The sequence below is a fragment of the Amblyraja radiata genome, chromosome 13 (genome assembly GCF_010909765.2).
Source record: "Amblyraja radiata isolate CabotCenter1 chromosome 13, sAmbRad1.1.pri, whole genome shotgun sequence".
In the NCBI taxonomy this organism is placed as follows: domain Eukaryota; kingdom Metazoa; phylum Chordata; class Chondrichthyes; order Rajiformes; family Rajidae; genus Amblyraja; species Amblyraja radiata.
In genome coordinates, this window is record NC_045968.1 from 55,859,182 (window position 1) to 55,880,114 (window position 20,933).

The window sequence follows — 20,933 nt, forward strand, 5'->3', positions numbered from 1 at the left end:
GCTTCTCGATGGTGAAATCCGCAGGCCATGGTTGGAGCGTCGATCCCAAGCAAGGGATCGGCTCCGATGGTAAGTTCACGTCCCCACGGTGGGGCTCAATGTCAATCCCGAGCAAGGCCTCCAGCTTCACGATGTTAGGCCGCAGAGCGACCGGAGGTACGATCCCAGAAAACAATCGCATCTCCGGCAAGGTGAGAGATTGAAAAAAATGTTCCCCCCTGAGCCCCTCTCCCACCCTCCACATAAAACAAACCAGAGAACATTAACACAAACTTTAAAAACACACTAAAAATATCAAGAAAGACGAAAAGACAGAGAGACCGCTGGCGAGGCTGCCTTCGCTGACAGCGCCACCCGGTGGTACTTCTATCACATCTCCCTTCAACCTCTGACATTCCAGAGAAATCAATCCACATTTGTCCAATCTTTTCACTAATAGACTCTAATCTATGCATCATTTTGGTAAACGTCCTCTGCACTCTTTCTAAAGCCACATTATTCCTGTAATGGAACAACCAGAACGGCAATCAATGCTCTCTTCTTGACTTTCATATGCAATACCTGACAAATGAAGGCAAGCACACCGTACTTCTTCTTTACTGCTCTATCTACTTGTATTGCCACTTGCAGGGAGCTATGGACTAGATCCCCAAGAGCTCTCTGCATATCAATGCTGTTAAGTGTCTTGCCATTAACTGTCTACTTTCTCCTTACGTTGGACTTCCCAAAGTACAACACTTGCTCAGATTAATCTCTACCTGCATTTCACTCATCTATTTCTGTAGCTGATCGACAGTATATCCGGCTGAATCCTTTATCAGCCTTCCTCACTGTCCGCAACTACACCAGTTTTGGTGTCATCTGCAAACAATAGAGGTCTCCGAACAGTCCCCTGTAAAATGTCACTGGTCGCAGAGCTGCAGCCAGAATTACACTCATCCACCCCGAACCTCTTTCTTCTATGTGTAAGCCAGTTCTGATTCCGAACATCCGTCACTGTAGATCCCATGTATCTTAATCTTCTGGATTGCCATCATGAGGGACTTTATCAAAATCCTTACTACCATCCATGTAGACAACATCTACTGCCCTACCTTCATCAATCACCTTCATCACCTCCTCAAACAACTCAATAAACTTTGTAAGACATGACCTGCCATGGGCAAAGCCATACTAACTGTCCCTAATTAGCCCATTCTCTTCCAAATGAGAGGAAATCCTATCCTAAAGAATCCTCTCCAATAGTTCCCCTGCCACTCAAGTGAGGTTTACCATCCCTATGTTTTCTACTTCCCTTCTTAAAGAAAGGAACAACATTGACTACTCTCCAGTGTAACGGGACCATACCTGTGGTGAGATTAGATATAGTTGATAGACATTTGGACAGGTACATGGATAGGAAAGGTTTGGAAGCATTGGTTAAACACAGGCAAATATGACTAGCTCATGGAGGCAACTTGTTAAGCAAAGGCAAGTTGGGCCAAAGGGCCTGTTTCTGTCTGTATAACTCTGTGACAACAACAAATCAGCATGCCAAAGAATGTGCTTGTATAAACTAGAGCAGCATGTTTCTGCAGAGTTACTGCATGTTACTGTGGAGTCTGGCAGAGTGCAAGCAAGTAAATAAATTAAATAAAACTTACACTAAATATGCCAGGCCTGGCACCTATTCGGGGACGCCCTTTTTAATGAATTATACCACAGAAAAAACACTAATAAAACTTAATGGGGCTGAGTGCCAGGTGCTTCACAAAACCACCAGGATGAATTCATCCTGACAAAACTCCAAATCGGTGTTTTCTGTGTGAAATAACCTTATTACGTGTGATTTTAACCCAGAAGATGTATGTGATCATCACTATTGCATTATACATTTAAAAATATTGACTAGCATGTACACGATATGTGATTGAATATTCTTGTTTCTGTAATATTCTGCTGTTAAATTAGGACTGCATCACTTGAAGCCAAAAGCAATACTGTTTAATTTTGAATTAGCAGATCTCAGGTTAATCAAAGTTTAAGTTTTTATCAACATCAATAAAAGCTTAATATATGATGAAGGGACTTTCAGCAAACAACACTCTGAATGCAACATGAAATATCTGGCTCACCCCTTTTCAAGCATATTTATCACTTTTTAAGTTAAAAGCGAGAGGGATCCTGTCATCTGTATTGATTTTACTCGGTGAGGTAGTTTAGTTTAGTTTAGTTAAGTTTATTGTCACGTGTACAGTGAAAAGCTTTTGTTGCGTGGTGACCAAAGACAATACATGATTATAATAGTAAGATTAAACGAGAACTTACCAGTTTGAAGTTTGATCTTTATTTTATGAGGAGTTACGATGAGGGAATACGTGAAGAAGGCCCGTTCAGCCGCACGTGCGTCAATCTTCAAAGCAGCGGTGTGAAATCACAGATAATAATAGTGACTGAAGTATGATAGTAAGATGAAAGAAGACTAGAACTACCAGATGAGCTCAACGAGGGCTGGGAGCGGAGGGCACGTATTCCCTCATCATAACTCCTCATAAAATAAAGATCAAACTTCAAACTGGTAAGTTCTCGTTTAATCTTACTATTTTACTTCGGAGTCACGTGAGTGACTACGTGAAGATTTCAAAGCTCTGTGATTTCATGCCGTGAGAAAACAAGTCTACACAACCACAACTGCCTCATTGACAAAATGAGGGAAAACATTCCTAATGCATACAGTCATGACATAGATTTAAACATGCTGATGCTGTTAAATAAGCAATAACAATAGTCACATCTCTCATCCGGATGGAACCTGTAACAGAACATAAAATAAACTGAGAATACCTCTGGTCTCGCAACGGGTTATTATAACATGTTTGAAATATTGTTCATTTGACCACACTACAGCCGTTATGATGTGGTCCAGCGGAACGTAATTAACCCTTGCTGCTGCTGTTATAGCAGCCCTGGTGGAGCGAGATCCAGATCAGTATCTACTCCTGCATACCTCAACTCCGTTTTAACACCTGACAAGATCTGAGCAGATAGGTTCTTATAACGTCTTTTGTAATTAACAATCATAGTTAGCTCAGAGTCTCAAAGGCTCTTGGTGACCTTGACGTATTGTTGTATATGTGTGTCCCCACAAAACGAGAAATCCCTGGGTATGTCTTGAGCTATTTTGAGACCTGACACCCCTACTACTCTGCTTAAATTAATTATAGCATAAAATACTATGCATATATTTGCAGATGTAATCATCCTCTCCTGTCACAATAATGTAGCGAGTGACCTGTTGCGCTAACCAGCGCCAGGAGGATAACTACCTAATAAGGTCCGATCAAAGCTAAGAATGTAGCTGGAACTCCCTGGTTCAAATAGTGTTACACAATGTCAATCTACCATACTGCATTGTACTTGTCCTGGGAAACCTGTGTAACAGATATCCTTTACTAACTCGAAATCCGAGGTGAACCCAACAACTTGGCCCTTGTTAGCTGCAATAAGTCTGATGGAAAGCCCCTTGGCACAGTTAATGATCCTATAATTCAATATTGTCAAAGACCATTTAAATGAACTGCAATAACTCAGAATCTGTACCATTTTAAATATAACATGAGCGCTTCCCATCTCCTGAAGCAGCAAAGTACCGCTTTTTGGTACCATTCCAGCACTGTGAATATCTACAAAAATAGGCATTACAAACCCAAGCCGTAAGCAGTCTATTGAAAATCTGTAGAACATATATTGATTTTATCATGCAACGGCTGATCTTTCAAGCCGCAGGCTGGACCAGCAAGTTACGTTTAAATAACCATATAATGTTGCATTATTATTATTCCCGACAAATCGGGAATCAAACTGAATAGGCCAATTCCACAGCTGGAACCTAAGCGACTCTTGATGACTCTATTTCAAGACCCGACTCATAAAGCAAATTGGAGGAAGACATAAAAGACCATTCCTCATGCTTGTAGCGAGAATGTATCTTTCGCCACTGTTATGCCACACATTTTTTGCAACCTTTAATTGGCATGAAAACAATATATATTCGGTGTTGCATTAAATCAGATTTTCATAAATACTGCGTGGTCCAACACCCATTCTGTGTTGTCATTGATGTGTACTTAATGATATTCCAGTGGCAAATTAGATTATGTACCTTTTTACAGGATTTTTTCCCTGATTGCACCCTCGTGCTTATCATATGCCACATCTTAGTGTATCAACATGAAGTTGAGCATGCACCTATGCATATTCACTCAATCACTCTTTAACCCATAAATGCACTTCGGGTCTATAGATAGTTGATACCAATACTGAAGAGTTAATAACTCATTGCAAATCTCCTGCACCTCCGATTAGAGATGACATTTGCATGTTCCCACCTTAAGCCATGGCATCTTTTTTGCAATATAATGACATATTTATTGATCAACTACTGGAGCAATGCTAAATACTGTTTGTCCATCATAGTGGCTTTATTAGCTTCAGCTGGCAATAGCAAGTTGTATTATCAATGACCTTCATGACCCTTATTGTTTGTCATTTAGCATGCTGTCAGTTCTCCCAAAAGCACAGCTGCATCACATCTATTACATTGCCAGTTAGTCCAATGAATAGGAACTCCTTTATAACCACAAGGCTGTTCCAGGTTCTATTGATTCCAATCTGTTGCCCAGGGCGGAGTCACATGGCAACTATCCATTTGATAACAACCTAATTTACTGGATAGGAGAAATCAATTCCTCAATTAGCTTGAGACTGTGATTTTAGTCAAATACAGCATCAAAATATAATCCAGACAATACATCACAATTGTTTTTTAAACTCTGAGTAGTCCTTTGAATGATTTATTGTTATCATACTGTTTAACTTGCCTCATCATAACAATGCCTTCAAACATCTCTGATGATCATTGTACATGGAAAACCCTATGAAATCAGTTTGATCACCCTTCTTTCATAATGAACAGGCCACACCTGCCATAATTTCGAGTCTGCCCTGACAACAACTCTGGCCCGGTTCCAATAATTCTCACATGTCCCCAGACAACTCTTGCCATAATTCTGACCTTGCCTTGAAAGACAATTCCCCATATCTCCGAGCCTGTCTCGAAGGCAACCTGGCTAAAATACTGGACCTGGCTCAACACTCTTCAGGCCAAATTCCAACCTTCTTGGAATACTAGTATTGACCAGTTACCTGGTTAAAATGCCTCTGAGTAGATGGCAATGTCTCAGTTATTTGTGTGTTGCCCAACCAATTGTAAATCTTACCACCTTGTTCGTGGTAACTTAGTTGTAGAGTAACTCTGGTCAGCTTAATGCTGCTACCAGCTTCAGTGAACCGCTTCCTGCCGATGAAGCCATGGGGTGTGTTTTCCCCTAAACTATGAATCCTTACTCATCCTTCAGGTTTTGCCTGTGGAATATGTCTCACCTGAATAGAATATTCGGCAGGTGGCTCTAACTCCCCTGATAGCGGTGTTCACTGCACTGTGTTGTAATGGCAACCTTGCTGCCAGAATTCGTACCTCTGACATGTGCCCTTCATTCCTTGAGGTATGCTCCACGCTATACCCTCAGCCTCGGCATCAGATTACACTGACCCGGCATGTTCTCCTCTTCCATAAGGGAGACATTAAGCAGCCCTACTACAAGGCGCTGCTGGCATGGCCTCTCCAACAGGCCCACCCTTCAGGGTCAGAAAATGCCCCGGTAAGCTCACCTCCTCCATGAGGGAGACATCATTGCAGCCCTTCTACAGGTGCTGCTGCCATACATTTAAGCAGCCCTATACAAGGCGCTGCTGACACGGCCTAGAGCAATAGGCCGGCACTGCCATAGATTCGGCATCCCCATTATGCAGCCCTGTTACAATGCTCTCTCATCTGCCCAACACTGCCATATCCTGATGTTAGGGTGTATCTATCTTGAGCCTCCTCTCAATAAGGCTCTATCCTGGCCAACTTCCACATTATTTATTTTTACCGGAAAGGAACCCTCCCGACACCAGGACTGACCACTTGGGTCAATTTACCCCATATCTTGGGCACCTCTGCGGTCTGGGCACCGCATAGCTGGTAGATTTCCCCTCCCCCGGGAATCCCAGCACCCTTATATATTACCGGAGGGAACCCCCTACCAGCCCCAGGGCTGACCGTTCCGGTCTGTTTAACCCCTTACCTGGGGACCCCTGCGGTCTGTAAGCCGCATAATTACTGGATTCCCCTACCCGGGAACCCCAGCCTCTATATGATATCGGGGAAATCCTCCTGACACCCGGCATATATATTTACTCCTGGTCTCCTGGAGGTCCCCTCCACGGGAACACCAGCATAAATATTTATCTTGGGGGGAAAACCCCTCCAGACCTGATCTACTGGAGGTCCCCTCCACGGGAACCCCAGCATTAACGTTCATATCTTGGAGGGAAAAACCACTCCCGGCACCCGGCCTGCTGGCGGTCCCCTCCACGGGAAACCCCAGCATAAATATTCATATTGTTGGAGGGGAACCCCCTGCCGACTCCCGCTCTACTGGCGGTCCCAGAATAACTAGTCATATCAGAGGGAAATACCCTCTCGCACCCGGCCTACTGGAGGTCCCCTCCCTGGGAACCCCAGCGTCTATGTGCCTATCAGAGGGAACCCCTCCCGGCACCCTGAGCGCCTGGAAGCCACTGACCACCCGTCAGCGACCCACTTCGTGACACCCGACATTCTCGCAAGAACCGGGGTTTCCCCACAGCCCATAGCTGGTTCCCTCGTCGGGCCTCGCAAATCCTCCAGCAGGAAGCCTCTGGAACTAGAGGTTCCTGCAGGAAATAAAATAAGTAAAAAACAAGCTTACCTGAGGTTTAAGCTTACCGGGCTGCGGAGCTGCTGCTCCAACCGGCCGCCTGCACCAATGCGTCTGACGTAATGACGCACGTGCGGCTGAACGGGCTTCTTCACGTAGTCACTCACGTGACTCCGAAGTAAAATTGAGCCATTCACAGTGTACAGATATATGATAAGAGAATAACGTTTATTGCAAGATAAAGCCAGTGAAGTCCGATCAAAGATAGTCCAAGGGTCCCAAATGAAGTAGGCAGTAGTTCAGGACTGCTCACTCGTTGTGGTGGGATGGTTCTTCCCATGCTTCCCACAGTTTCTTCCCATGGTAACAGCTGGGAAGAAACTGTCCCTGAATCTGGAGATGTGTGTTTCACACTTCTGTACCTTATGCCCGATGGAAGAGGGGGGAAGAGGGAGTGGCCAGGGTGTGACTCGTCCTTGATTATTCTGTTGGCCTTGCTGAGGCAGAATGAAGTGTAAATTGAGTCAATAGAAGGGAGGTTGGTTTGTGTGACGGCCTGGGCTGCATCCACACAATCTCTGCAATCTCTTGCGATCTTGGACGGAGCTGTTCTCAAACGAAACTGTGATGCATCCCGAAAAAATACTTTCTACGGCGCATCTGTAGAAGATGGTGAGAGTTTTTCTCTGTATGTTCCCAATGACTCCCATTCTTTGTCCTTTGTTCTGCAGAATGTTCTGGAGTAAATGACGAAGAGAGGCTGATTTACGACCTTTTGGTGGCCAGCAAATACAACAAGCATGTACGACCCGTCCAGCATAAGGATGAAGTGGTGAACATTAGCCTGGGTTTAACCCTCTCCAACCTTGTCTCACTAGTAAGCCAGTTAATTATTCAGTGGGCAATAGAACATAAGAAATTTGGCGATTGGTGAAATTATTAGTAATTTTACCTTGCACTATCCGATGAAGAAAACATTAATTTTAAAGTGAAATGGGATTGAATAATACATAGTTATATCGGTTATATTTTTATTTCCATCTATTGGGCCAAAAATGCACAAAAAAATCACTTGCATGAGTTTACTATTTTTTGAGTAATTTTAATTTAGCTCCAGGGTGGAAAGAACTTTTTAGGTGCACTGAAGAACTTGAAGCCATTTCTTCTCCACTGTACCCAGTCCTGATTACTTCAACTCACTGTGGTTCCAGTTCAAAACGAAGATAGACACAAAAAGCTGTAGTTAAGGGCCTGTCCACTTAGGCTATTTTTAGGCGACTGCCAGCGACTGTCACAGTCATAGCAGGTTGTCAAAAAAGCAGCAACTGGACCCCCTTCAACATAAAATTTGAATTAGAATCATTAATTTAACAACCAAAAAAAAAATGAGTCAGCACTGGCGACAACCTACGTTAACCTGGCGACAACTACGACTAGCACCTATGTCAGGAGAAGTCAAGCTACGCTCATTGGCGTCAAACTCACTGTCGCCAACTGTCTCCGAAAATGTTTCAACACATTGAAAATCCAGCAACGATCAGAAAGACGCTACGACTCTTTGGGCGACTGAGGAGACTACTGACGACCATACACGCGACACACCGGCGACCATGTCACGACAGCCTAGTCACCTGTAGTCACCTAAGAAATAGCCTAAGTGGGACAGGCCCTTAGTTCAGCAGGTCAGACAGCATCTCTGGAGAAAAGGTATAAATTAAGTTTCGTGTCAAGACCATTTTTCAGGAGTTTCAACATGACTAGTGCCCAGAATACGGGAATTCCTCACGACCATGAAGGCGACTCCCCGGCAACCACCCGCGAACATGTGGCGACCGCAGACTCTCCTGCAGTCGCCTAAAAAGTTGCCTAAGCGGGACAGGCCTGTAAGAGTTTTGATTAATGCCTTCTAAAAGTCATTTTGTCACATCAACTGCATCCTCGCTACTCAACTTATTGGTCATTTCTGCATAGTCTCCTGCAGTTTTCTAAAAAGTCGCCTAATTGGGACAGGCCCATTAGTAGTTTAGTTTAAGAAGGAACTGCAGATGCTGGAAAATCGAAGGTACACAAAAATGCTGGAAAAACTCAGTGGGTGCAGTGTGGAGCGAAGGAAATAGGCAACGTTTCGGGCCGAAACCCTTCTTCAGACAAGGGTTTCGGCCCGAAACGTTGCCTATTTCCTTCGCTCCATAGATGCAGCTGCACCCGCTGAGTTTCTCCAGCATTTTTGTGTACCTAGTAGTTTAGTTTAGTTTAGTTTAGTTTTGAGATACAGTGCGGAAACATGCCCTTCAGTCCACCAACCAGTATTCCCCGCACATTATCAATATCCTACACACACTAGGGACAATTTTACATTTATACAATTTGAACAAACCAATTAACCTACAAACCTGTATGTCTTTGGAGTGTGGGAGGAAACCGAAAATCTCGGAGAAAATCACGCAGGTCATGGGGAGAACGTACAGACCCCATACAGATAGCACCCATAGTCAGGATCGAACGCAGTCTCTGGCACTGTCAGGCAGCAACTCTACCGCTGCACCACCATGTATACCTTGTATACAAACTGGCAAAAAATACCCTGCACAGATGAGAGTTTCAAAGAAATGGCTATATGTGCTGCATTAGATGTATGGTTCTTTGTAAATAAGTGTGGGATCTTTGTATAGGGCCAAATAAATTGCTACTAAGTACATTGCTTTTTAATGTAATTCTGGGATTTCAATACTTTATAGAAAGAAATTGATGAGACTCTTACTTCAAACGTATGGATTGATCACGTAAGTAAAATGAACTTGCCTTGTCTCATATAACAGAATTGTTTTTACATTTTGTAAACCTTGCACCAATAAGCACACTTTTAACAAATTTATTATCTTTGCTACAAAATCTGATAGTCGTCGAGACATTGCGCTAAACAATGGGAACCAGATTCTTCAGCTTCACTTGACCAAATTGCCATTTTGGGCTAGTCACATTTGCCTTAATTTTTCCATATCCCTCTCAAACCTCCCTAACCATATGCAAATGTGTTTCATGAAATGTAATTGCATCCGCTTCTGTAGCTTCCTGTTTGTTCCAGATACGAAAAATCCTCTGATCCTTAGGATTTCCTCTAAGCGAAAAAGTTTGACCCTGATGTCCCTCTTAAATCTCTTCCCTCTCACATGAAGCCGATGCCTTCTAGTTTTAGAATCTTCTTCTTTGGGAAAAAGAATGTGAGCATTCACATTATCCATGCCCCTCTCGATTTTGTACACTTCAATAAGGTCACTGCTCAGTTTCCTACTATCCAAAGAAAAAGGTCCCAGCTTATCCAACCTTTCCCTGTAACTCAAGCCCTCACAACCTTGTGGAAAAACATACGTTTAAAAAAAGATCTCTTGAAAAATTATTGAAAACTGTTCAAATATCTGTTGAATATCTATTCCAACATTCTGTTTCACATGAGTGACATGTTCTAATACTTTGGGATTATGATCACAAAACACTTTGGTTAATTGATTATTGAGGGCAATTTGGGAGCAAGAAAACAAATAAGAGGGCCAAGATAAACCTGTGAAATGCAGATTTAAATGTTGCTGAAACTAGGAGGAGAAATACCCAACAGATCAGGCAGTGTCTGTGCGGGGAGAGAATAACAGAATTTATGTACAGATAACCTTGCAGCAGAATTGGCCGGTTCTAAATGCAAACAGAAAAACAACATATGAAATTGTTGAGTTGAACCTTGAGTCCCAAAGAATAAAACATACCTGACGGAAGATGAGGTGCTGTTCCTCACTCAAGCTTATATTGGGCATCATTGGACAGTGTAAGAGACCAAGGATGGAGGGATCAGAGTGGGATGGAAAATAAGGGGACAGGCAACTGGAAGCTCGGGTCATCCTTGTGGAGTGAACAAAAGTGCTGTGAAAAGTGGTTGTCCAATCTACATTTGATTGTTGTCTATGTAGCCGAGACACTGCCACTCCTTTTTGCAGAACCTGCTATTTCCAGCCTTTTCTGTATTGTTTCATAAATTGACATAATGTAAATTACACGGATGGATCAGCAGATGCTTCCATAAATCAGTCAGAGAATGCGACTGATTGAACAATATTGAGAGAAGCCCATTCAATCAAATGTCAATGCACCAACGAAATAAAGACCAAGAATGTCCACCCGGGACTGGCATACATTGTTATATAAATAGTGGTTTTTCGTACGTTTGTTCGGTGATCTGAACCTCTATCTACTGGTGATAAGTTGTAATGTTTTTTGGTGTAGGCATGGCAAGATAGTCGGCTAACGTGGAATGAATCAGAATACAGTGGAATTTCCATCCTTCGACTGCCCCCTGGATTAATATGGATTCCAGACATAATCCTGGAAAACAAGTAGGAAAACCCGTTTCCTCAAACTATACCTTTTTGTCGGAAGAGATTTTGTTCTTTGCAAATGCAGAATTTGTTTACTTGGCAACATTTTGGGGACCCCCCATGATCTTCTAAGTAATGGGCATATTGTCAAGAAAACTACAAACACCTTGATTGAAATTCTCTATTAATGACTAAAAATCAAGTTCTAGGTCTGGGAGGTGAAGTGGATTTGATTTAAATCCGGGTGATTTGGCAGATTTAGTTCTGAATTTAATCTAGATTGTTGAGATAATAGTCCTTTGTCTTGGCCAAGATGCACACAATGAAGTGTATTTGGACAAATCTAAATTCAACTTCTGGAGTGCAAGGCCTCACAGCAAGAACCTGACCATTTTGATAGTGCTAAATTCTTTCATTCCCAGCCATAGGAGTGAATGAGAAATGGAAATAGCATTTCACTGGTGCAGTAGGGGGCGTTTATTTTTCTGGTTGGGCTTTAAGTGCATTTCTAAGTCAAAGAAAATTGAGTTGACAAGTATTTGAGGCGAACAGCTTGCTTTCAATGGTCCAGCATTAAAATCCATTACATTGTGAGTAAAGGCAATAGGAAATGGAATACGAGGCTGCAAAAATACCTGTTGAGTAGTTATTAAAGGTTTACTGAAGTATTAGCATTACTTGAACTGCATATCACATGATTTCTGTGCCTCAATCACCAGCAACGATGGGCAGTACAACGCCGCCTTTTTCTGCAATGTGCTGGTCAGTCCGGATGGATATGTTACTTGGCTTCCCCCTGCAATATTCAGAAGTTCTTGTGCCATCAATGTCCTTTATTTTCCATTTGACTGGCAGAACTGCTCCTTGAAATTCACGTAAGTACAAGTTGCCTTCTGCGTTTCATGGGAATCCTGCTTCTTTCTTCTGAAAATGGGAAGTAGTGGAGATACAGTTATAATTGACTCAACTGATAACACTGATGGGAAATACAATTAATTTTGATGGTTATGTTTCATTAGCATGCAGGGATAGCTGCATTGCCAATCGTAAAAGACTTTAAGAGAAGAGGAAATCTAAAGGTGTAGACAAAATGGTGACCAACACTTTTTGATGGGTCTGAGTGAAATAAGAAACATCAACAGCATGTTCCAGACTAAATGCATTTGTCTTGGTTTCTCATGACTGTAACTTCACTACATTCATGCCTAGACTACCCCTGTTTGTGGAGAATTAGCTCAGCTGCCGGAGAATCAATCACAGCGCTGCATTAATAGTTGCTGATTTTGTCATGAATCGCCTCAATAAGTAGCAGCAATGAAATGCTTCTGTAGGTTAAACAAGTGCGTACACTCACCAGCAGTTCCACTGGGAACTCTGTACCAGAGCCCAGCCTTGCCACAATTCCCTTCCTTTGTACCTTTAGGAACTTGCATCAGGTGTAGGATCTGAGACGCCTTTAATTATAATGGGGATTATAGACCAGATTTAAGAGGGGTAAAGGGATAGGTTAATTACATTTACTTCAATTTTAATCGTTTTTAATTCTCTGTGAATGGCAAATGACATTAAATGAAATTACAGGATTACAAGTTTTTCCAACTGTTAAATGTGGCTCCAGTTTTGCTAACTGACAAAGGTTGTCAGAGGTAGACAAAAATGCTGGAGGAACTCAGCGGGTGAGGCAGCATCTATGGAGAGAAGGAATAGGCGACATTTTGGGTTGAGACCTTTCAGTGGGAATGTTCTTAATAATGCCAGTCAATGGCCTGTCACTAGTTTAGTTTAGTTTAATTTAATTTAGTTTAATGATAGAGTGTGGAAACGAGCCCTTCGGCCTACTGAATCCACACCGACCAGCAATCACCTGTACAGTAGTTCTATCCTGCACACTAGGATGTAGGATCCTGGAAGCCAATTTTTACGGAAGCAAATGAACCTACTTTGCATGTCTTTGGGAGGAAACCAGCGCACCCAGAGAATATTCACACGGTCCCAGGGAGAACATGGAAACTCCGTACAGACAGCACCAGTAGTCAGGATCAAACCCAGGTCTCTGGCTCTGTAAGGCAGCAACTCTACCGCTGCGCCACTGTGCCACCCTGCTACGTGCATGTACACTGTGTGATATAGAGAGCCAGTGACATAGGCATTCCATATCCAGTCAGGGTAAGTGTAAGCATTGACTCAGGTTGGGAGATGAGGCTTTCATATTCCTGATGTTTTGTCACTCGTGTTAATCATCGCACTAACAGACATTCTACATTTTAACTTCAGTGTCTTCTTTCTTTTTTGTGAAAGCTCTTTGAATTACAATGCAGAGGAAATAAATTTGGAGCTATCAAGAGAAGTTGTAAATGGCAAAGAATATCCAATTGAATGGATTATTATTGATCCTGAAGCTTTCACAGGTAAAGTTTTGTCGATGTAATTTATTTTTAACAAAGTGTATTATTAAGCAATAAATTAATAGATACATAAGATCTTTTACTAATGTTGCTATTATAATATACTAACGTGATCATGCACCTTACAGTCTAAAAACATTAATTTATCTAACCGGAATAAGAGGCAGCCCATAGAATTGTTTAATGAAACAAAATATAGCATTAGTCAGAGACTCCATGCTGGTCACTTCTTTTATTTTGTGTAGGAAGGAACTGCAGTTGCTGGTTTACACCCAAGATAGACACAAAATGTTGGAGTAACTCGGCAGGATAGGCAGCATCTCTGGAGAGCAGGAATGGGTGACGTTCTGGGTCGAGACCCTTCTTCAGAATTGTTATTATATCAGTTGTGAAGCAAGAACTATTTCAACTCCATCACAAGTGGTTTCTTAAACAAGAGCTGGTATTCCCTGACAAAATTGCTGTCAAGATTCCAGTTTAGCCACACGTATCAATTTTGATGGTAAACTATTCAATGTAGCTAAATTCATGGTCAATAATGCCCCAAAGTTACAAGAACAGTGATGCCTCACTTGCACAGTACCTTACACCCAGAAAGCTGCAAATATAGATCTCACTCCTGGTTATAAATCGGGAAACTTCGTAATGCAGATAGATATTAGTCTCCCGCTTGCCCCATTACACTTGGTAGTTAAATGGAGACATGCATGTAATGTACTGCAGAACACAAATGTAAAACAAAATTGTTAGATTTTCTTTGAGATTTTCATTACCTAATTCCTGCCATTGGTTTGAATTTTACTGACTATCATAAAGTCAAAGGAATACTTTTTAAATATACAACTAGTATATCTATGCTACTGAGCACTGACTGAAACTTGCCATTTCCAATTTTTGCAGATTTCATTTTTAACATAATCCATTTACATTGGAATTTATGAATAGCAGATGTTATTTTTGTCCCCCAAGTATGCAAGTAAAACATATTGTCTCGTGGGTTTAGCGTGGCAAGTTGGAGTAACTCAGCGGGCATGGGGAAAGTCAGAGCTTCCCCTGACTCTCAGTCTGAAGAAGGGTCTCGAAACATCACCCATTCCTTCTAATCAGAGATGCTGCCTGTCCCGCTGAGTTACTCCAGCTTGCCAAGATAAGTTTTAATCTGCAATTTGAGAGGGAGAAGGTTAAATCAGAAGTGTTAGTGTTGCAGTTGAACAAAGGGGACTATGAAGGCATGAGAGAGGAGCGGGCCAAGGTCGGCTGGAAAAGGATCCTAGCAGGAATAATGTTGGAACAGCAATGGCAGGAATGAATGGCGGTGCTGGCTCAAAGGGCCAAATGGCCTCCTCCTGTACCTATTTTCTATGTTTCTATGTTTCCTGCTTTTTGTGTCAATCTTCGGTTTAAACCAGCATCTACAGTTTCTTCATACACAAGTAAGTGATGGTCGTCTTTAATGGGAAATCTTCACATAAGATTATTCTTCTCTTGATACTGATGGATTGTACTTTGCTGAAACAAATTAAAACAAATTAAATATATATGGTTGAAAGAAATGAATAAAATGGAAAAGAATTTACAGAATAGTTCAATTATAAATTTCAAATACAAGGTTGAAATGAAATGTATTACAGAACGTTACTTCGGAGCGGACGACTTTCTTGGTATAAAATTGTTATTGCAAGCTATAAAATATTAATGCTATTCAAATTTCAACAGAAGAATATGACAGCAGGAAATCCTTTCATTCACATTAAATTTGTAAAATAAATTCCAATTAAAGAATTAAAAGAAGAAAGGGGGAATGTAAAAATGACCTTGGTGTGTGATCTTAAGGACTATAATAATTTTGGGGCATTAAATAAATGACTCTATCCACATCAATGCGATTGACTGAACTGTGCTGTGAATTGGCAGGTCTCTCAGTTCAAGGGCAATCAGGGACAGGCAATGAGATCCTGTACATGCCTTCATCATGTAACTAAACAATCTTTAATTGTAATTAGCAAGAATCTGAGATTTTTAGAATAAAATTCGGTAAATTCAAATTGAAAGAACTAAAATTGTAGTTTATGATAAATTTTCATTTCTCTTCCCCACTAGGGGGGTGCCGCACGATGGCAGCCTCACCAGCAGTCTGTCTGTCTTTTTGTCATTTTTTTGATATTTTTAGTGAGCATTAAAAGTTTGTGTTAATGTTCTCTAGTTTGTTTTATGTGGGGGGTGGGGGAGGGGACGGGGGAAACGTTTTTTCAATCTCTTACCTTGCCGGAGATGCGATTGTTTGCCGGATCGTACCTCCGGTCGTTCTGCGGCCTAACATCATGGAGCTGGAGCCCTTGCTCAGGACTGACTTTGAGCCCCACCGCGGGGGCGTGGACTTACCATCGGAGCTGATCCCTTGCCTGGGATCGATGCTGCAACCGCGGTCTGCGCAATTCAACATCGCGGTGCTCGCAGTCTCGGATAGAGACCGAGTCGGGAGATCAAAAGTCGCACAAGATTCGACCAGCCCTGACCTGGGGTCCGATCCCCCGGCGCCACCCGAGGCAGGAGCTTGATCGCTCCAATGCAGCGGGCCCGACCGCTGGCTACGGGAGTCAAGATCGCCCCGTCAACGGAAGGCTCGAGGCCCCTGACTGCGGGAGATTAAAGAAGGGAAGAGATTTAACTTTTTTTTCGCCTTCCATCACAGTGAGGAATGTACAGGAGTCACTGTGGTGGATGTTTATGTTAAAATGTACTTTGTGTGTCTTGTTACTTTTTATTGGTATGACTGTACGGCAAATCAAATTCCTCGTATGTTGCAAAACATACTTGGCTAATAAAGTATGATTATTATGATTATTATTATTATGAATGAACAAATAAAATGAACATATAATTTAATCTCAGTAGCTCGCTACTGACAGAAAGCCTTCTGTGATCTGGTGTATAATCTATACACAGTTGTGAAGTTTCTTCAGATTTCCAGTTGTTTTTTTTGTAAAGTCTAGTGCGAGGAGTGCTTCTTTACAATAATATTGGAAATAATATTGATCACAGCATGTTGATAAAGGATCTTCCTCGGGAACAGCTGTCTCGGGATGATAAACTCACCCAACAAGAATATTTGCTTGATATGTCGATACAACGACAGAGGAAGAACCCTTCTTCCAGTTTGAAGACGAGCCCCGATCCGAAACGTCACCTATCCATGTTCTCCAGAGATGCTGCCTGGCCCGCTGAGTTACTCCAGCACTGTAAAACATCACCTATCCATGTTCTCCACAGATGCTGACTTGCCCGCTGAGTTACTCCAGCACTCTGTGAAATGTCACCTATCCATGTTCCCCAGGGATGCTGCCTGACCCGCTGAGTTACCCTAACACTCTGTGAAACATCACCTATCCATATTCTCGAGATGTTGCCTGACCCGCTGAGTTACCCTAGCACTCTGTGAAACGTTACCTATCCATGTTCCCCAGGGATGCTGCCTGACCCGCTGAGTTATTCCAGCACTGCTTCTTTATTTTTTAAGAATATTTGCTCTTTCTGTTTTGTGTGGCAATTTTCTTGCTTTGCTAATATCTTTATTTTTCATTTTACACAGGGAATGGTGAATGGGAAATTGTTCACAAACCTGCAAAAAAGAACATCCATAGAAATTTTCTCCGTAACAGCACCAAATACCAGGATGTCACTTTCTACCTCATAATAAGACGCAAGCCATTATTTTATGTTATCAACATTATTACTCCCTGCGTCCTCATTTCCTTCCTGGCATCAATGGCTTTTTATCTTCCTGCAGACAGTGAGTCTTCCTCTGTTTCATTGTATAAATTTCCACAGTCAGAATTTTTCTTAACCAACATTTTACCACACCAATTAAACGAGGCAATGGAATTATACATGGAATATAGAGTAAAATATGTATTTACCCTTTGTGGAGCTTTAAGTGATACAGGATGTGCTGAAGCAGTAAGCTGTAAGTGTTTTTTGTGTGTAGGAAGGAACTGCAGATGCTGGTTTAAACCGAAGATAGACACAAAAATCTGGAGTGACTCAGCGGGTCAGGCAGCATACCTGGAAAAAAGGAATAGGTGATGTTTCGGGTCGAGACCCTTCTTCAGACTGAGAGTCAGAGGAAAGGGAAAAACGAGAGATATAGACAGTGATATAGAGAGATATAGAACAAATTAATGAAAGATATGCAGGTGATTAACGGTGATAAAGGAAAGGCCATTGTTAGCTGTGGCCGAGGTGAAAACTAGTTACGGACAATAAGACTCAACAAGACGTTGAAGCTAGTACAAGAGAGGGGATGCACGGATTACTTGAAGTTAGAGAAATTATAGATCTCGACCTGAAACGTCACCTGTACATTTTCTCCAGAGACGCTGTGTGACCCAGTGGTTTTTGTGTGATTGGTAACTTCAGAGACACCGGTGATATGTAGATCCATTGATGAATGGCTAAACAGTGCACTTACAATGGTAACCTACTGTACACGATTACTGGCTGATTCAATGGCCTTTTATTTGGAAACCTTGGGATTGGATCTTCTACCCACATTGGGCCACATGCTGCAAGAGTGGTCAATTTACTGAACTAGCAATCTTGACACAGAAGTTCAAATCATACCATGCAGCTGAGAAAGTAATAAACCAGATAAATTCAGCAACCTAATTTCTCTCACATTCCCATTAATAGCTATTGATTCTCCTACCACCCATCTGTGGGTTACTTTTTAATGTGGGGGGTAGAGGGCAATAATATTTCTAGGTCCCTACCTGGTTGGTGAGGCAGCTTTTTCTCCGGGCTGCCCCGTCAACCCGTCCTCGTGGCCTACCAGCGGGCGTGGAGTGCCGTTTCCTGTCGGGGACCGCCCAGCACCTCAGCTTCGGTGGCGGCACAGCGCTGGAGCGCTATTGTGGAGCGGAGCGGGCGATGCCTTGCCTGGGTCGCCGCGCTGGATCGACGCGCTGGAGCTCCGGTGAGCTGTGACCGCCGTGTTCAACACCTCCGGGCTGCGGGTCTGCGGAGCGGAGCGGGCGGCGCCGACTCTAACATTGGGAGCCTGGGAGCTCCAAACCGGCGCGGCCTTGTCGGCTTCGGGAGCCGCGGTCCCCAGTTACGAAGCGGCCGTTCCAGGTGGCCCAGCCGCTGAAAGGACTCTCCCGACGCCGGGGCAACACCACCCGGCCAGAACGGCCAGGAACATCGGGCCTCCGTGGAGGCAATAGCGGTGGCCTCAATAGGCCTGACTTTGGGAGAACTGGAGATGGGGACTGGACATTGTGCCTTCCCCACAGTGGCAATCATTGTGGGGGGGATGATTTTTTTTGTGTGTAAGTTAATATGTTAGTCTGTGTCCAAGATGGCTGTCAGAAGGGAGAGTGGACGCTGGCGCGCTTTAGCTGCCGCTGCTCTCTCTTCACATTGTGTTTTAGATTTTTTGTCTTTGGAGCGATTTCTGTCTTTAATTTGTGTATTGGTGATGTCCTTATTATTTATTTTACTCCGACTATATGTTTTCTCTCTCTTGTTAATCTCTGTAAGGTGTCCTTGAGACTTTGAAAGGCGCCCGCAAATAAAATTTATTATTATTATCTACACTGACGGCACCTTACAGTAGTTAATTCGCCTAACAATCAGCATGTCTTTGGGACATGGGAGGAAAAGCCAGATTGCTGGTAAAAAGAGAGGAAGGGATGGGACAGTTGTTAAGTGATACATGGATCCAGGTAAGGAACGGCTGCTTGTCAGATGAGTCAGATGGGCTTGTGGAGGTCCTTAGTAGATCTGAAAGAGATGGTGGTGCTGGGGCAGCGGATTTCCTGAAATTTGACGAATGGTCATTATGGGAATGGGAATTGTTTCCAGGCTGTATCTCTAAACTAACCTAAACCTAATAAAAATTCACAAAAAGAATGCTTATGATTGTTGAGGCTTTTTGGATATTAAAATCGTTGCTTTAACATATTTCAGCCCTGTACCAGTGTATACCATAGAGCAGACATCAAAGTGCCTCGAATTCTCTGTCAATGTCGCTCCTTCTTTAGGGGTAACGAGTTACACAAGATAAATTGAGAATTACTGTACTTTCACTCTCTGGAAAGGCAAGTGATATTTGTTCACCGAAATGTTTAAATTATGACAGGTTGTTGGAAATTCTCTGTGGGACATGAGGCAGGTGAAAATATAGCTTTACACTACATTACCTTGGATTCCATTCATAACATTAGAATAACATGTATACGAATATTTTAAATATGATTTATTATGGAGTTGAAAAATATATATTTATATTCTGGAATAGGAAAAATATACAAATATTTTAAATATGATTTATTATGGACTTTTAAAATGTTTATTTTAATTCTGGAAAAGGCAAAAATGATGCAACTTCCCATTTATGGATTTTTTCTGTTGTCGGTGTTCTTTCTCAGGTGGTGAGAAGATGACCTTGTCTATATCTGTCTTGCTTGCTCAGTCTGTATTCCTGCTGCTGATTTCACAAAGATTACCAGAGACTGCTCTAGCTATTCCACTAATTGGCAAGTAAGTAATCATAAATTTGTGCAGTAACTAAAAAAATTCCAAACCTAACAGGTATTCAGAATAAATTGAAAGTATTGTGCTTTTGTTGTTTACTATGCTGAAGGAAGTTAAATGTTAGATTCTAAAGTTGCACATATTCAAATGTAAACAGTAATAAAAACAGTTTATTTATTCATCACTGATTCAGATATAAATCACTTTCTGTAGTATGTATAATTTTCCCAGCATAAGACATGTCGTTTTTGGACCATGTAACTCTGAGCCACATGAGAGAAAATGGGTAGAAAGAAAAAAAAATTGCAGAGCAAAGTGAGGTGGGGTGGCTTGGGGTAAGGTTTCTACAATGTTATGGGCCAGTCCCACTTAGGTGACTCTTTAGGTGACCGCCAGGGACTAGTTTTAATGGAATTCACCTACGACACCTGGCGACAACCCACGACAACACCTACGGCAACCTACGACAGCAAAAATTGTCACCACTGTCGCCAAAAATTTTTCAACATATTGAAAACTTTGCGGCACTCACCTGAAGTCACCCAAAAAAATCGCCTAAGTGGGACAGGCCCTTAGTCTTGGCAGCGGGGGCGAAACGAGGGGGTATAGATGGAAAGAATTTACTGGGGTTCTGCTTCAGACCAAACTCTTTTTATTACCCATTCCTCCTCTCCAGAGATGCTGCCTGTCCCACTGCGTTACTCCAGCATTTTGTGTCTATCTTTCTATTGCAAGTTGGCCAACTTGTGAGGCATCTGTCCTCTGGCAGAAGCTCTCCTATCCAAAGTTGACATTATTTTTCCCTCGGTATCTCTATCCCACATACTTTGTGAGTGCATAAGATGAGG

General features: G+C 42.4%; 1 protein-coding gene across 2 annotated transcripts in view; it reads left to right on the top strand.

Moving 5' to 3' along the window:
- chrnd (cholinergic receptor nicotinic delta subunit) overlaps window positions 1–20,933 on the top strand; it is a 43,073-nt gene that overhangs the window by 3,888 nt on the left and 18,252 nt on the right. For both annotated transcript variants that reach the window (XM_033032128.1, XM_033032127.1), the window contains exons 2-8: window positions 7,514–7,659; window positions 9,521–9,565; window positions 11,055–11,164; window positions 11,866–12,021; window positions 13,445–13,554; window positions 17,141–17,341; window positions 19,980–20,091. In XM_033032128.1, coding sequence (XP_032888019.1) covers window positions 7,514–7,659; window positions 9,521–9,565; window positions 11,055–11,164; window positions 11,866–12,021; window positions 13,445–13,554; window positions 17,141–17,341; window positions 19,980–20,091 — 880 coding nt within the window. The remainder of the gene's footprint in view (window positions 1–7,513; window positions 7,660–9,520; window positions 9,566–11,054; window positions 11,165–11,865; window positions 12,022–13,444; window positions 13,555–17,140; window positions 17,342–19,979; window positions 20,092–20,933) is intronic.